This window comes from Gymnoscopelus microlampas (genome assembly GCF_963454915.1).
Source record: "Gymnoscopelus microlampas genome assembly, chromosome: 17".
NCBI lineage: Eukaryota > Metazoa > Chordata > Actinopteri > Myctophiformes > Myctophidae > Gymnoscopelus > Gymnoscopelus microlampas.
Window position 1 is genome coordinate 20462481 of NC_139954.1, and position 13417 is coordinate 20475897.

General features: G+C 42.6%; 1 protein-coding gene across 1 annotated transcript; it reads left to right on the forward strand.

The window, feature by feature from the left end:
* Positions 1 to 410: 410 nt before the first annotated feature.
* On the forward strand, positions 411 to 11976 carry sik1 (salt-inducible kinase 1). The gene is made up of 14 exons (XM_084084593.1): positions 411 to 665; positions 1199 to 1391; positions 1552 to 1668; positions 4909 to 4972; positions 5239 to 5400; positions 6010 to 6134; positions 6256 to 6379; positions 6488 to 6708; positions 7238 to 7387; positions 7510 to 7617; positions 7795 to 8020; positions 8201 to 8458; positions 8656 to 8845; positions 9016 to 11976. The coding sequence occupies exons 2-14, from the start codon at positions 1239 to 1241 to the stop codon at positions 9551 to 9553; spliced, it is 2436 nt and encodes an 811-aa protein (XP_083940719.1). The 5' UTR covers positions 411 to 665; positions 1199 to 1238; the 3' UTR covers positions 9554 to 11976.
* Positions 11977 to 13417: the final 1441 nt, after the last annotated feature.

The window sequence follows — 13417 nt, forward strand, 5'->3', positions numbered from 1 at the left end:
TACTTGCTTATTTAGGCTGGCTTCCATTTAAAAAAAAATATATTATTTAAACCAGTGGTTCTCGTTTTCAAATGTTGTCATGAAAATGTTTTGTGCCAGGGAGCATTTGTGTTGTTAGAATGTTTCTGAGTTTTTGAAAATAGCTGATAAAGTGCTCGTGTGGCCTAGTTGCTTCTTTTGGGCTTGTTTTCCTAGACCTGGTTGCTTACAGCTTATTTCTCTCGTAGAACCTGGCAACACTGGTTGCCCGGCAACGCGTGCCTCGCGCTCTAGCCCGGCCTTGCGCCTCGCGCGAAGCTCTGACGTCTGGTGTGACGTCAATAAGGTGGGTATCAATTTGTTCTGGTGGCGGAGAAAGGAGGAGTTCCCTTTGAACACTGTAGTCCTCTGCATTCCAGCGGAGACACACACACAGTGCCGTAGCCCAGAGAAGTGACCTGCCGAGTCACTTATTATTACTATAATACACCTTATTATTGGCTACTGTATAGGCTACGGCTCACGCGCACTGGACAAACAATATTAAATAACCGAATTGCAATATTTAATTTGTTTTAAAAGGCGAGCTGGATTTTGTATATATTTCTATTGTGCTGTTAATGGTCTAGGAATGGTTTGCATCTGTTTGAACTGTGAGAGGAGGTCGTGTACTTGCGCTCTGTAAGGTAAGGCTCGCTCTTAAACAGCAAATTTTTTTACATAGATAATATTTAGATTATAGAAAAGTTTTTGTCTTATAGCCTGTATGGTGTTACTTAATCAATGTAACTTTATAACACTATTATAGGCTCGTCTAAATTTGCCTGATGTCCAGAATGATCTACTATAGCCTAGCCTATATCAACTTGATTAGGCCTATTTATTTTGACATAATAGGCTATAACCTTCATTTTGTATTTTTTATTTGGTTCTGCCCCTATAAAGTCAATTGAGAAACTAGCCTCCTTTGAGTTGGGATATAGGCTACGTTTTTTAAATTGTAGGCCTATGTTAATATCGGTTTGCTATTAATTATAATTATAATTATAATTATAATTATTATTGTTGTTGTTGCTGTTGTTATAGAATACAACTGTCTATGTCCAGTGAGCATTTCAGCCCACCCTGCTTTACAGCTCATATGTGCCAAATAAATGCTGTATAAAAATGTAGTATTGTATATTTATTGAAGTGTTATTGTCTTTGATTCCACATTTAGGCTACCACGCTTGAATCGTCCATTGGAATAAAAGTGCACCATGGTGATTATGGCAGAGAGCAGTCATGGGGCTCAGCCTAACCCTGCCCTGGGAAGGCCCCTACAGGTCGGCTTCTATGAGATCATCCGCACTCTAGGGAAAGGAAACTTTGCAGTGGTCAAACTGGCCAGGCATAAAGTCACCAAAACACAGGTCAGCATTCTGTTCTTCCACAGGAAAATATTGCTGTGTATGTTTGGTTACTCTAGGTGCACTTGAGAGCAGTTATCATCATTGCTATGTTTTGAAACAGTTAATCATTTATTGACCTGTCTTGAAGTTGCCCAGGAACTAATTATCTGTTGTTTTGCAGGTGGCCATAAAGATAATTGATAAAACCAGATTGAACCCCTCCAACCTAGAGAAGATTTACAGAGAGGTGCAGATCATGAAGCTGTTGAACCATCCCCATATCATCAAACTGTACCAGGTGTGTATAGCATCCGTGTGTGTGTGTGTGTGTGTGTGTGTGTGTGTGTGTGTGTGTGTGTGTGTGTGTGTGTGTGTGTGTGTGTGTGTGTGTGTGTGTCCGTGTGTCTGTGTGTGTGTGTGTGTGTGTGTGTGTGTGTGTGTGTGTGTGTGTGTGTGTGTGTGTGTGTGTGTGTGTTATTTGATTTGTGGTGTGTATTCACTGACACTGTACACTGTGTGGCTTTGCCTGTGACAGTTGAGCAGCGTACCGTGTGCTGTGCGTCTGTGGTATGCCACATAGGCTATCTGCAGAGGAGCAATGGGTGCATGTGTGTATAGTGTAGAAGAAGTGTGTAAAAGGCATCAGAGGATGTAAAAGCAGTACAGTAAAATGTACAGTGTGCTAAGGCTAACATATTTTCCATTGAAGCATTATAGAGCATTGCCGTATCGTATGACAGTAGTTGTGCAGGCGTGGTAGCATCATTATACTGTGACGCACATTAAGGTACATTTGTCATCTTAATGGTATCCAGTGACTCGCTGAGTGAAACATGCAGCACAGTGGCATTAGTGCAATCCATTATGACCTCCAAATGCCATCCAAACAAAGCAGCAAAGTGTGTGTGAGAGAGCAAGAATAATAAGATGAATGATGGGTGGTGTTAAGGAACGCAGAAACAACAATGCCTGTGCATTTTGACTGTGTGCATTTCAGTGTTTTTGGTGTGATATAATACACTGTCAAATATTCCACGTTCATTTTACTCAGAGTCACAAATGGGTAAATGAACACTGAGGATTTTGCTGTGTACTGCAGCGATCGGTGACAGTGTTGCTAGAAAGTCAGGGAGAGAGAGTGGTGCTTAAAGATGAGTCTGACTCTACAGGTTTGAATGTCAAGTCCAATTAGCATCAGTGGAAGCCAAGTGCAATGTGTCTGCGAATCACGTGAAGAGGCCACCCCTGCTGCTCTTAATCAAATTGAAGACTTAGAACAAGGAATCCTCTTTTTCCCTCAGCAGGCTTGCATATGCCACGGCATGCGTTGTGCAACATGCAACACGTGTAAACACACACACATAGTCACATACTGTAGGTCACACACATAAACACAACAGAGTTTGATATGACTGTCTTCTGCTCTTTGATCATCTCTGTGTTGTTTTACTGGGGTTGAGGATTACTTTTAACCAGCTGAATGTTGCTGAACATACAGTATATGACTCAGGAGTCCACCATAATATTATTCACCTTGAAATCTCTAATATTGCTTTCCAACACACACACATGCCCTACATACTGTATATGGGCAAAACTATCACTTCTAAATGAAAGGTATGCAGGATTGTTAATTGTTAACTCTGAGAGTGTAGAAATGGACCCAAATAGACCCATTCTACACCCTCAGACTTAAATGAACACTGAGGATTTTACTGTGTCGCTTCAGTCGTGTGCTCGGAGACAGAGATTCCTCTATGGTGCCCTGCTGCCAGATGAGGCACTGAATAGATTATTATTGATGGGACAGAACCTTGGCAGTGCATCCCAGTAACTTAATCAACACTTCCAATCATGCTTTCCAAAGATCTCACAATGTTCCAGTTTTCCACTTGCCAGGGAACTGTTATTTAGAGCTAAACGCACACGGCGATCTAAAGTGATTGGGCCTCGCCCCACGTACAGCTTGTATTTCTACCTCCTCATGTTTCCACCTCTCCATCTATCTGTTTCCTTCTCCGCGTCGTTGCATTAATGTGAGAACAGTAGGGACTCTAGTGATGTGCTTTGATGCTTTAAGTGTGGTAACCAGCAGGACTGTGCTCTTTAATTTAAACCTTGTCGCACAACCGTGTTGCTCAATGAAAATAACAGATCTTCTCTTTAATTAATGCAATAATTTGTTAATTTACCTGTGCTGCTATAGCAGTGTATCTACAGTGTATAGTGTGTATACAGTAGTTTCTAGCAGGTAAATTGTAAATAACTGAAAATGTTCCTATGTTGTTGCTTCAATATAATGCACCAACCTCACTAAGACAAATTCCTTTCTGGCAATAAAAAATATTCATATTCTGAAAATTATTTAGTTTCAGCAAGTTACATTGTTGCACAATAAAGTATACATTGAGTAAAAGTAAAAATCCTCCTCCCTTGTGTAAAGAGAGAAGTTGGTGGCGCGAGCCAAGCTTGTGATCTAGAGGTCACATGTGAATTAGAAGTCTACTACTAGACACTCTGTCTGAGACCTCTCCCAGTTGACCACATTCACACATTGGCCATTTTGGTCTTATGTCATTCTATGTATGACATAAGACTGATAAACTGCAGTTTCCACTCTCATTGGTTTTGCGCGAATAAAATAAAATGACAGCCTCTTCCCCGACTGGAAAATCATCACAGGCCTTTGTTTTCTTTTGTCTCTCTGCTCTCCCCCTCTATCCTTGCTTCAGCTTCTCCCTTTGACCTTCCTTCCGTCAGTCAACCCCCCCAACCCCCGGCCCGGGGGGATGTGTGGGTCCTTAATGTGCCTGAGTCCATTTCTTAAAAGCTCTGACGTCAGCTGCACCTCAAGGTGACAGAGCCCTAGAGCGGTGCCTTATCTCGTAGATAAACCCTGCCCAGACGAGGCATCTGTGCACGGAAGCACTGAAAGCTCCCTTGGGTTTCTAAAAGTCCCGCAATGGAAAAGAATTAGGCCTTGCCATTCAGTGGAAAATAACTTCTGACATTTAATACGCATTGACTGGCGGTTTTGTGCAGATGAGGCTTTGTAATTTAAGAAATATTTGCTTTGTTGTGTAATGCCTGTATTCAGACGCACCAGCCCCGGAGGCTCCCCTGAGACGGGTTTTCTGGGAGTTTCAGGAAGGGAAGGGGACTTGCGTCTTTCCGTTCCACTTACAGTATGCTGGTGTTGAGTGATTCCATTTATGGTGCCCTCGATAAACAAGGAGTGACCCATGCGAGCACTGTGTGTGAATGTTTTTCTGTTTACAAGGATGAAAAAAGATATGGACTTAGAATGAAATTTAACACTGATTTCTGACGCACGTTCAACTGTGACATGCTGGTGACTGGGACTGAGGAAGTATGAACAGGGAAATATAGGAGCCAGTCTATGTCCCCAGTGGCTATGTCTGAAGTACTTAGAGCAGTTTTTTTTTCTTTGGAAATTCATCGCTTCTGTCAACATCATCAGCTGCCTATGACCTAGTTTGCACTAAATCCTGCTCTGTTTCATGTATGTTTCCCTTAGGTCATGGAGACTAAAGACATGCTTTACATTGTGACAGAATATGCGAAGAATGGAGAGATGTTTGGTGAGTTCCACTACCAATTTATTTTTTATGTTTTATTTTTTACTTTTAATTTAGTTTCTGTGGTAACCAGAGAGGGAGGGCTCTCATGCAATAAAAAAGAGCCGGTAGTGTGCTAATCTCTTGGGACACAATATTAAAGCAAGCCATTTTTTAAATCATATCTTATCTCCCAGTCTGATACAGAACTGCAGCAGCTCTACTGAATTTAGATTTTCTTTCATTTATTTAAAACGATTTTTACAAATAAAACTCTGCTCACCCTCCAGACCATCTGACCTCCAATGGCCGTATGAGTGAAGATGAGGCACGCAAGAAGTTCTGGCAAATTCTGACGGCAGTCGACTACTGCCACAGACATCACATTGTTCACCGTGACCTCAAAACTGAGAACCTGCTGCTGGACGCCAACATGAACATCAAACTAGCTGGTGAGTGTTTCCAAACTAATGAGACAATGCTAGGTGAAAGTGAAGGTGGGGCTTTGGGGGGTATTTGTCTTTCATTCATTGATTGTTTTTATTTGAGCTTATTCGTGTTCATTGATATGAGAGTCTTAGACATTTCTCCATTATGATGTTCTGTCTGATTGGCCTGAAAAAAAGCTTTGTGATTCTCAAGCCAGGGATCATTTTTAATTAAATGATCATCATGGCATAGTCTGCATGCTAATTGAGAGCCACTAATTCTTCCCTTTTATTAAGATGAATATTTGAAAGGGGGAATTAACAGATATGCTGATGATTCCGTCTTTCAGGCACAAAAGATACGCAGCAATGCACACACACGCACGCACGCGCACGCACGCACGCACGCGCACCCACACCCACACCCACACACACACACACACACACACACACACACACACACACACACACACACACACACACACCATGAAGAAATTTGACCGCCTGAATATTAAAGTCCCATGAAATGTAGATGGCATGGTCATATACTGTACAGGTCCTTAGGGTTGTGCTAATTTTCGTAACAACAAGAAACTAATGAGTCAAATCCCTCTCCACCTCTATGTGTTTTAGATTTTGGATTTGGTAACTTCTACAATGCAGGCGAGCCTCTGTCTACATGGTGTGGCAGCCCACCCTATGCAGCCCCGGAAGTGTTCGAGGGAAAGGAGTATGAGGGGCCTCATTTGGACATCTGGGTAAGTAATAAAAAAGCATGCATTAGGTTAAGAAACAAGCACTGATGTTTTGAAAGTATTTTTTTTAATTAATATCAATAAGAATACAGCTGACACTATCCTTATTGATTTTTCTTTACAGAGCCTTGGCGTGGTGCTATATGTTCTTGTGTGTGGTTCCCTTCCGTTTGATGGGCCCAGCCTTCCTGCCCTCAGACAAAGAGTCACTGAAGGACGCTTTAGAATTCCCTTTTTCATGTCCCAAGGTATGTGTTGCTGTGGCAACAAATCTCTGGAATTACTGCTAATTACCAGTTTTGCCTAAGTACCAGAGCACTCAAAACCAGAGACTTACCCTAGTTTCTGCTCCTCAGACTGTGAGAACCTGATCCGTAAGATGCTGGTGGTGGACCCAGCCAAGCGGATCAGCATGGCCCAGATCAAGCAGCACCGTTGGATGCTAGCGGATCCAACAGCCCCCCACCAGACCCTCAGCCAGTCCCTGACAGAATACAACTCCAACCTGGGGGACTACAGTGAGCCTGTCCTTGGCATCATGAACACACTGGGCATCGACCGCCAGCGGACCATAGAGGTAACTTGTTAAGATTGACAATTTTATGTTTAATGATGAATGTGTATGAAATGTGTGTAGTCTAGCAGCTGTCCCTGGTAGTGATCATAATTATTTTGAGTTTCAGGGAGACAGGCGTCTGTTGAGGGAATGAGGGTTGGGAGTGGGGGAGGTGAGACAGTTAGTCATGTCTGGCGTCAGATCAAGAGATATGCTATCTTCCTGACGCCATAGTCCAACCTAACATGGAACCCCAAATACCTCTGGGCTTACTGCTCATTTTGTGGGAAGAATTAGTGGCATCAGCATGTAATCAGACTCCATTTCTCAATCTTGAGTCTCTGAAAAGATCAGACAGAAAGACTAGCTGCATTTTTTTTGTTTAGTTCTTTTGTCTGTGCATATTTTTAAATGCATAGACAGACAGTTAAAGCAAGCTATAAATAGGGAGGGAGGACATTTGTTTATCAGCAGGTAAACAAATGCACAGGGTTTGTCTGGGTAGGCAAGCAACCGCAACAAATCCCCTAATCCATGTCTTCTAACACAGTCCTTACAGAGCAGCAGCTACAATCACTTCTCAGCCATCTACTACCTACTGCTGGAGAGAGTCAGAGAGCATCGTGCCCAGCAGCTCAGCCGCCAGTGTGGAACCTGGAGCCAAAGGCCCAGGAGCACCTCTGACTCCACCACTCCAGAGGTGAGGGTTTCTAGCTGGGCTTATCGGGTCTGAATCTGGGCCTAGCCTTGACCCTAGGAGTACCAAGGAGCTTTTGCTTTTGTTATAACATGCTAAAAGATATTTATCTTCTCTGCGTCTAGGTGATTATGGAGTCTACAGACAGTTTCAGAGCAATAGCATTTCCAGTTCCAGCCAAAAGCAACCCTGTGTACTCAGAGATGGAATGTGACCAAGGTGGACTGTTCCAGGTGAGAGAGAGATCTTTGGATTCAACATTTATCTCTGTCTAATTGAATGAGACATGCAGACTCCACCCGCCACCCTTATGCTAGTTAGTAGACCAGTAGCTAACAGTTAGTACCCCCTTCCCATCTGTTTCCTGTTTATTAGCCGCTAATCGTTAGCGCTCCTCCCCCTGTCTCCAGCGCGTGGTGTTTCCAGTGGAGGCAAGTCTGAACCGGCTGCTGTGGAACCGCTCCATCTCACCAAACAGCCTGCTGGAGACCAGCATCAGCGAAGAGGTCCGACCCAGGGACCTGGAGGAAGATGAGGGGACGCATGGTTCAGGGCCCTTGCTCCTTCCCACCACCACCTCCCGTAGACACACGCTGGCTGAGGTGTCTGCCCGCTTCCACCAGTGCAACCCTCCATGTGAGTATGCCATACTTACACTCTGCTTTGACGCTTTGATACACGTGCCTGGCTCACACACACACACACACACACACACACACACACACACACACACACACACACACACACGTACTGTATAGTGTGTACAAAAGTACACAGCTGCTTCTGTGACTTAACTTCTCTTTTTCATGCCTCCAGGCATTGTGGTCAGTCCCTCAGACGGTGCGTCTTCAGACAGCTGCCTCAAGTCTTCGTCCAGTCCTGGCCCATCAGCCTTGCATGCCGCTGTGGGCGGCATGTCGATGCATCTGACCTCTGGGGCTGATGCCAGAGCCATGGTACCCGCAGGAGCCCCGCTGGCACTCTCGTCACACCTCCTGCCACAGGCCCAGGGCAGCCTGCCGTCTGCCAGCTTCCAGGAAGGCCGCAGAGCCTCTGACACCTCCCTAACGCAAGGTAGAGCACCACACAACTGCTCCACCTTCAACTGGACCTTTTGCATGTTTATTCCTACTCTACAGTAACATCCTCTGTGTTCATGTATCCATTTATAACTCAGTACACACTCAGAGTTAAGTGAATACACAGGATTTTACATTGTCAGTGTGTCATCGTCGAAAGATCAAAGGAGTAATGTGTCTATTGTTCTGCAGGCCTCAAGGCTTTCCGTCAGCAGCTGAGGAAGACCACACGCACAAAAGGCCTCCTGGGGTTGAACAAGATCAAGGGTCTGACGAGGCAGGTAGCCCCTCCTCCCTCCTGTAACCGTGGCAGCCGTGGGTCGTTGGGTCCGGCTCTTTCTGAACACCGGAGCATGCTGGAGGAAGTGCTACACCAGCAGAGGTGAGACGGCAGTTGATTTGTTAATGTGTAATTTTTTTTTTCTTAATAATCGAAAAGGTAATGGATAGAATAATCACTAAGAAGATAATCGATAGTTGCAGCCCTAGTATAAGACTTAAGACACATGACACCATGCACGGACACTAAACGTTGAATCTCTGCTTCACCAGGATGCTGCAGATCCAGCACCAGGCCCAGCCTCCGAGCCAAGCCCCTCAGACTGCACCCGCACAGAATCCCCTGCTCTTCTTGGCTCAGCAGCAGTCTCCATCCCCACCTTCCTCTGCTGTCTTGACACCTGCCTTGCTCTTCGATGCCCCCAGCTCTTCCCTCCTCCAAAAAGAGCCTCAGCCTGCCCTGCCTCCTTGCCAAGCCCCTATAGGACTACACCATGGCCCCTGGCAGCAACTCATCAATGCATCCTCTTCCTCCTGCTCATCATCATCATCCTCCTCCTCATCCTGCTTCTCTTCGCTCTCCCCGGTGGCGTCCGCCACAGGGGAGGCCACCTTCTTGAGGCACCTTCTTGAGGCGCGTCTGCACATCAGCCGGCAACCCCACCTACACCCTCATACGAACATCCAACACCAGCCCCAGGCTGTTGCCCAGAGTCCCTTCATGTCCAGACCAGGGACCTGGAGCCTGGGGTCCACCTCCAGCCCAGATTCTGAGATGCAGCAGCTGAGCAGCTGTGTAATGGTGAAATAAGTACAATGCATCCCAGATGACAAGACCAAAATGAATGTTCCCTCACTGGACGATTCCCTGAGAACAGGTCACTTGAAAGACAGCAGTTTGATGTGTAAAAGCAAAAGAGCTGCAAGTGACAGATCTACACTTTTAATTAGTAACAGAGAATACATGTGTGCGTGTGTGCGTGCGTGCTTGTGTGCGTGCATGTGTGTTATTACTTAAGCTGAAGAACAAGCAATAACCAATCTCTGGAGAAAGCTTTGAATCCTAATCAAACTTCCAGAGAAGCAATAATGGCCTGGGCCTCAACCAGGACTCTGGAGAGAATCTGCTACAGTAAGTCCTTTGACAGGACTGACAGACCAGGCGAAATGATAAACTCACATGAATAACAAGAGAACTGAATTTAGGTGACCAGATAAACTTATGTCTCACATTTCATGTTTTCATATGAAGACTGACACTCTTTTATTTTTTGTTTTATTTAATTTTTCATTTTAATGGAGAGAAGACCAAAGCTCTTTTTTCTTTCCTTTGTTTTCTAAGATGTTGCATTTTAAACAGCCCTAAGCTTCCAAGCTTTTACTTGAGGGGTACATTTGTGACTGAAACTGTGATTTTGTCATGTACGATAATAGTTAGCTTATGCTGCTAAAAAAAACAAAAAACTGCTAAAGTACATCTTTGTCAGCCAAAGTAGAATAAAAATACTGTCAAGCTGAGTGACTAAAGAACAATAGGTACATCAGTCAGCTTGCTGACACAAAACATCAAATGTGGTTTCCTCATTAGGCACATTCGTTGTGCTTTTCAAAACCTTGGTTTTATTGCTACCTCCTCAAATAAGATAACCATGTTTGAAACATATTTAAATTTGGAAACATCATTATCATCAAACTTTTGGGAAAGAAATAATACACAGAAAGCTTGCTGTCAATCACAAGACAGTAGGCTACATTAGATGAAATAACTAATAGCTAGCTAAATAAAATAGCTATTTCCTCTCTTTTTTTCACCTTTCATGTGGACAGAACAAAGACTGTGGGAATGGTGCAATATTCATATGGAAAGAGAAGATAGATAATCTACATAGGGCAACAGACGTGCATGAATACATTGTGGAGTTTTTTGTTTTTATTTATTTTTTCAATATTATGTCATTTTTTAATATTATTATTATAGGACCTCATTGAGCAAGCTAGCTGTCTATGGTACTAGTTATCAGACACGATAATGTGATACTGCAGAAAATTACAAAGAAAGGCTCAAGGCATTTCATTAGGCTGTTCCTCAGCAAGTTTGCAGTTCTTTTGTCGAAAGGCAGAATTTGGGTTATAGCCTACCAAAGAGCGAACATTTTGAGATAGGTGTTATTTGCCAGAAACACACTACTGATTTTTCACTTTGAATGCTGTGGCTCAATGTAGCATGCTGGTTTCCTAGCACTATCATGTTATCTCCTTAGCATTTTGCTATGAGAAAGCTTCCTCTGCCACCAAATGCGAAGTCTGTTTATGTTGTAATATCGCTAGTTGTTGGGTTTCATGACCATTGTGGTATTCATTTTTGTACATTTGTAAGAAAGTGAAAAACAACAGAAAATTAACACGTAGCAGTATCTATTTTTGCTGGAAATCTGTTTTCCTTGAACCATCCATAAGTGGTTGAGATAGCTAGAAATAAATGGATGTTACCTGCCAGGTTTATTTAGGCGTCTGTGCAGTTAGCTGTGTTAGCCATAGTAGCTGTGTAACATTGCTAGCTTGGTTAGTTTTACCATATCTGTGAAATTGCTAAAAATGATCGAAAACTTGTAAAGGAAGTGTTTTCTGAGGCCCAATTTAAAAACAATTGAATAGTTTTATCTCTGAAACAAGCAGTGTTGACATTTTTAGTCAACATTTTGGTTGATTCCACTCACCACCAACATGTGTGCCTTTTTTCTGAACAAAATCCTATGATCAGAGATATTCTATCTCTGATCAGCACATTTGAAAGAAAAAAACGAAACAAAAAATGATGGCTTCATTACAGGCCATTCATTCAAAATACCCCTTTTGATACATTCATTTACATTTTAACTTGCTCTATAAAGCATTGCACTTTATAAATATTTCATATTTATGAAATGTTATTTTTCCATGGGTTGAGAAAACATCACAATAATTGAAACACTGACTCTTGATGCAAATAAGATTACCCTTTTGATACATTTTGGATTATAAGAAGTATTACATGTTTCCTGATTTGTTACTTGACTGCATGAGCGTGTGTGTGTGTGTGTGTGTGTGTGTGTGTGTGTGTGTGTGTGTGTGTGTGTGTATACACGCGCGTGTGCATTCGTATATGTGTGTGTTTGTGTAAGTGAGAACGAGATGGAGAAAATGTTAGTTTAAGTAAGACTGTATTTATGTGACTATTTATTTAAATAAAGTTCACTTCCTCCTCCTTCCGTGTTTTGCTGTGGTTATTTCAAACAAAACAAAAGTTAGGGACTTTTGATCACATTTGACTTCACATCAAACTTTATATACAGTATAGATATACTGTACTATTTTTTGAATGAAGTAAATAGAATAAGCCTCCTGTGAAATGAAACTCCTTTTTGGATTTATGATAGTCTAGATAATACATGTATAGCCTGAACTCATACTGTGTAACTCTTTAAAGGTAGGGTAAGTGATATTTTTTGGTTAAAACAAAAAGTATGTTGTTAAAAGGTTAAAGCACTATATTCTGATAGTAATCATTGCTATAGAGTGTTTGTTCAGTAACAGGAGTCTCCCCGTCTCTCCAGCTCTTTAATAAACAGATAATACGTTTTCCGGTAGGTGTCAAAATCTCAGCCAATCAGGAGAGAGTACCCATTTTTAAGCTTCATTTTATAGTGTTCCAGTTCCAATTTTGCCTGCTCATTTCTTAGTGTCATCACTTCCAATTTCACTTGTTTAATCTGTATCCTGATTGAGTTCTCTATCCTGATTGGATAGAATTGGAAATGAAACTGAAACTGAAACGAAAATGCATTTTCTGTTTTATAAAGAGCTGGAGAGACAAGGAGACTCCTTTTACTGAACAAACACTCTATAGCAATGAGTACTATCAGAATATAGAGCTATTTAACACTTATTTTAACCAAAGAAAATCACTTACCCTACCTTTAAAATTAAACAAAAGTTATCTTTTATATAATTTCATTAGTGTATTTTTCACAATAACCAGTTGATAACTTCTTTAACACTATTAGACATTATTAGTGTCTGACCCCGACACAAGGTTTTCAGCCATCCTTCCAGACTAGTCTTTCTCAACGGGGGCAGTACAGCCTCCCAGCGGGTGTACAGAGTTGCTCGGGGGCACTGGCAGCAATATTTTTTAAAGGGGGGTGCTGGGTGCTCTTGGGGGGCAGCAATTTAATATAATGAACTGCCTGTATTCTTCATTTCATTCTAGACTTTTTTTTTCATTAACTCTGCAGTCCAATGAGGCGTGGTTTGATTGGCTAGATGTGTAAGTGTTGAATGGGGTTTGTACAGGTGGAAGCATGTATGGAAAGGCTACTGAAGCAGCAGCCTAATACTGGTTGTACGACATGTTGCTTGCCGAAAAGAACACAACTTGAGCCAACAACTTGTCACGGTGTGCCACATTGTTGGCATGTAGATGAGACCTGTGACGGCATGGAAGCCCTGTTATAGGGCCGTCATGGTAACATACCGTAACACAGTGGTAACACGGTGACATGATAACATGTTACCATGACAGCCCTGTGATAGGGCTATCAGGACCTGTCACATAAGCCCCCTCTCACAGCACTGTGTGACAGGGATGTCATGGTACTGGTCATTGTGTCTCCATGGTACTGGTCATTGTGTCTAT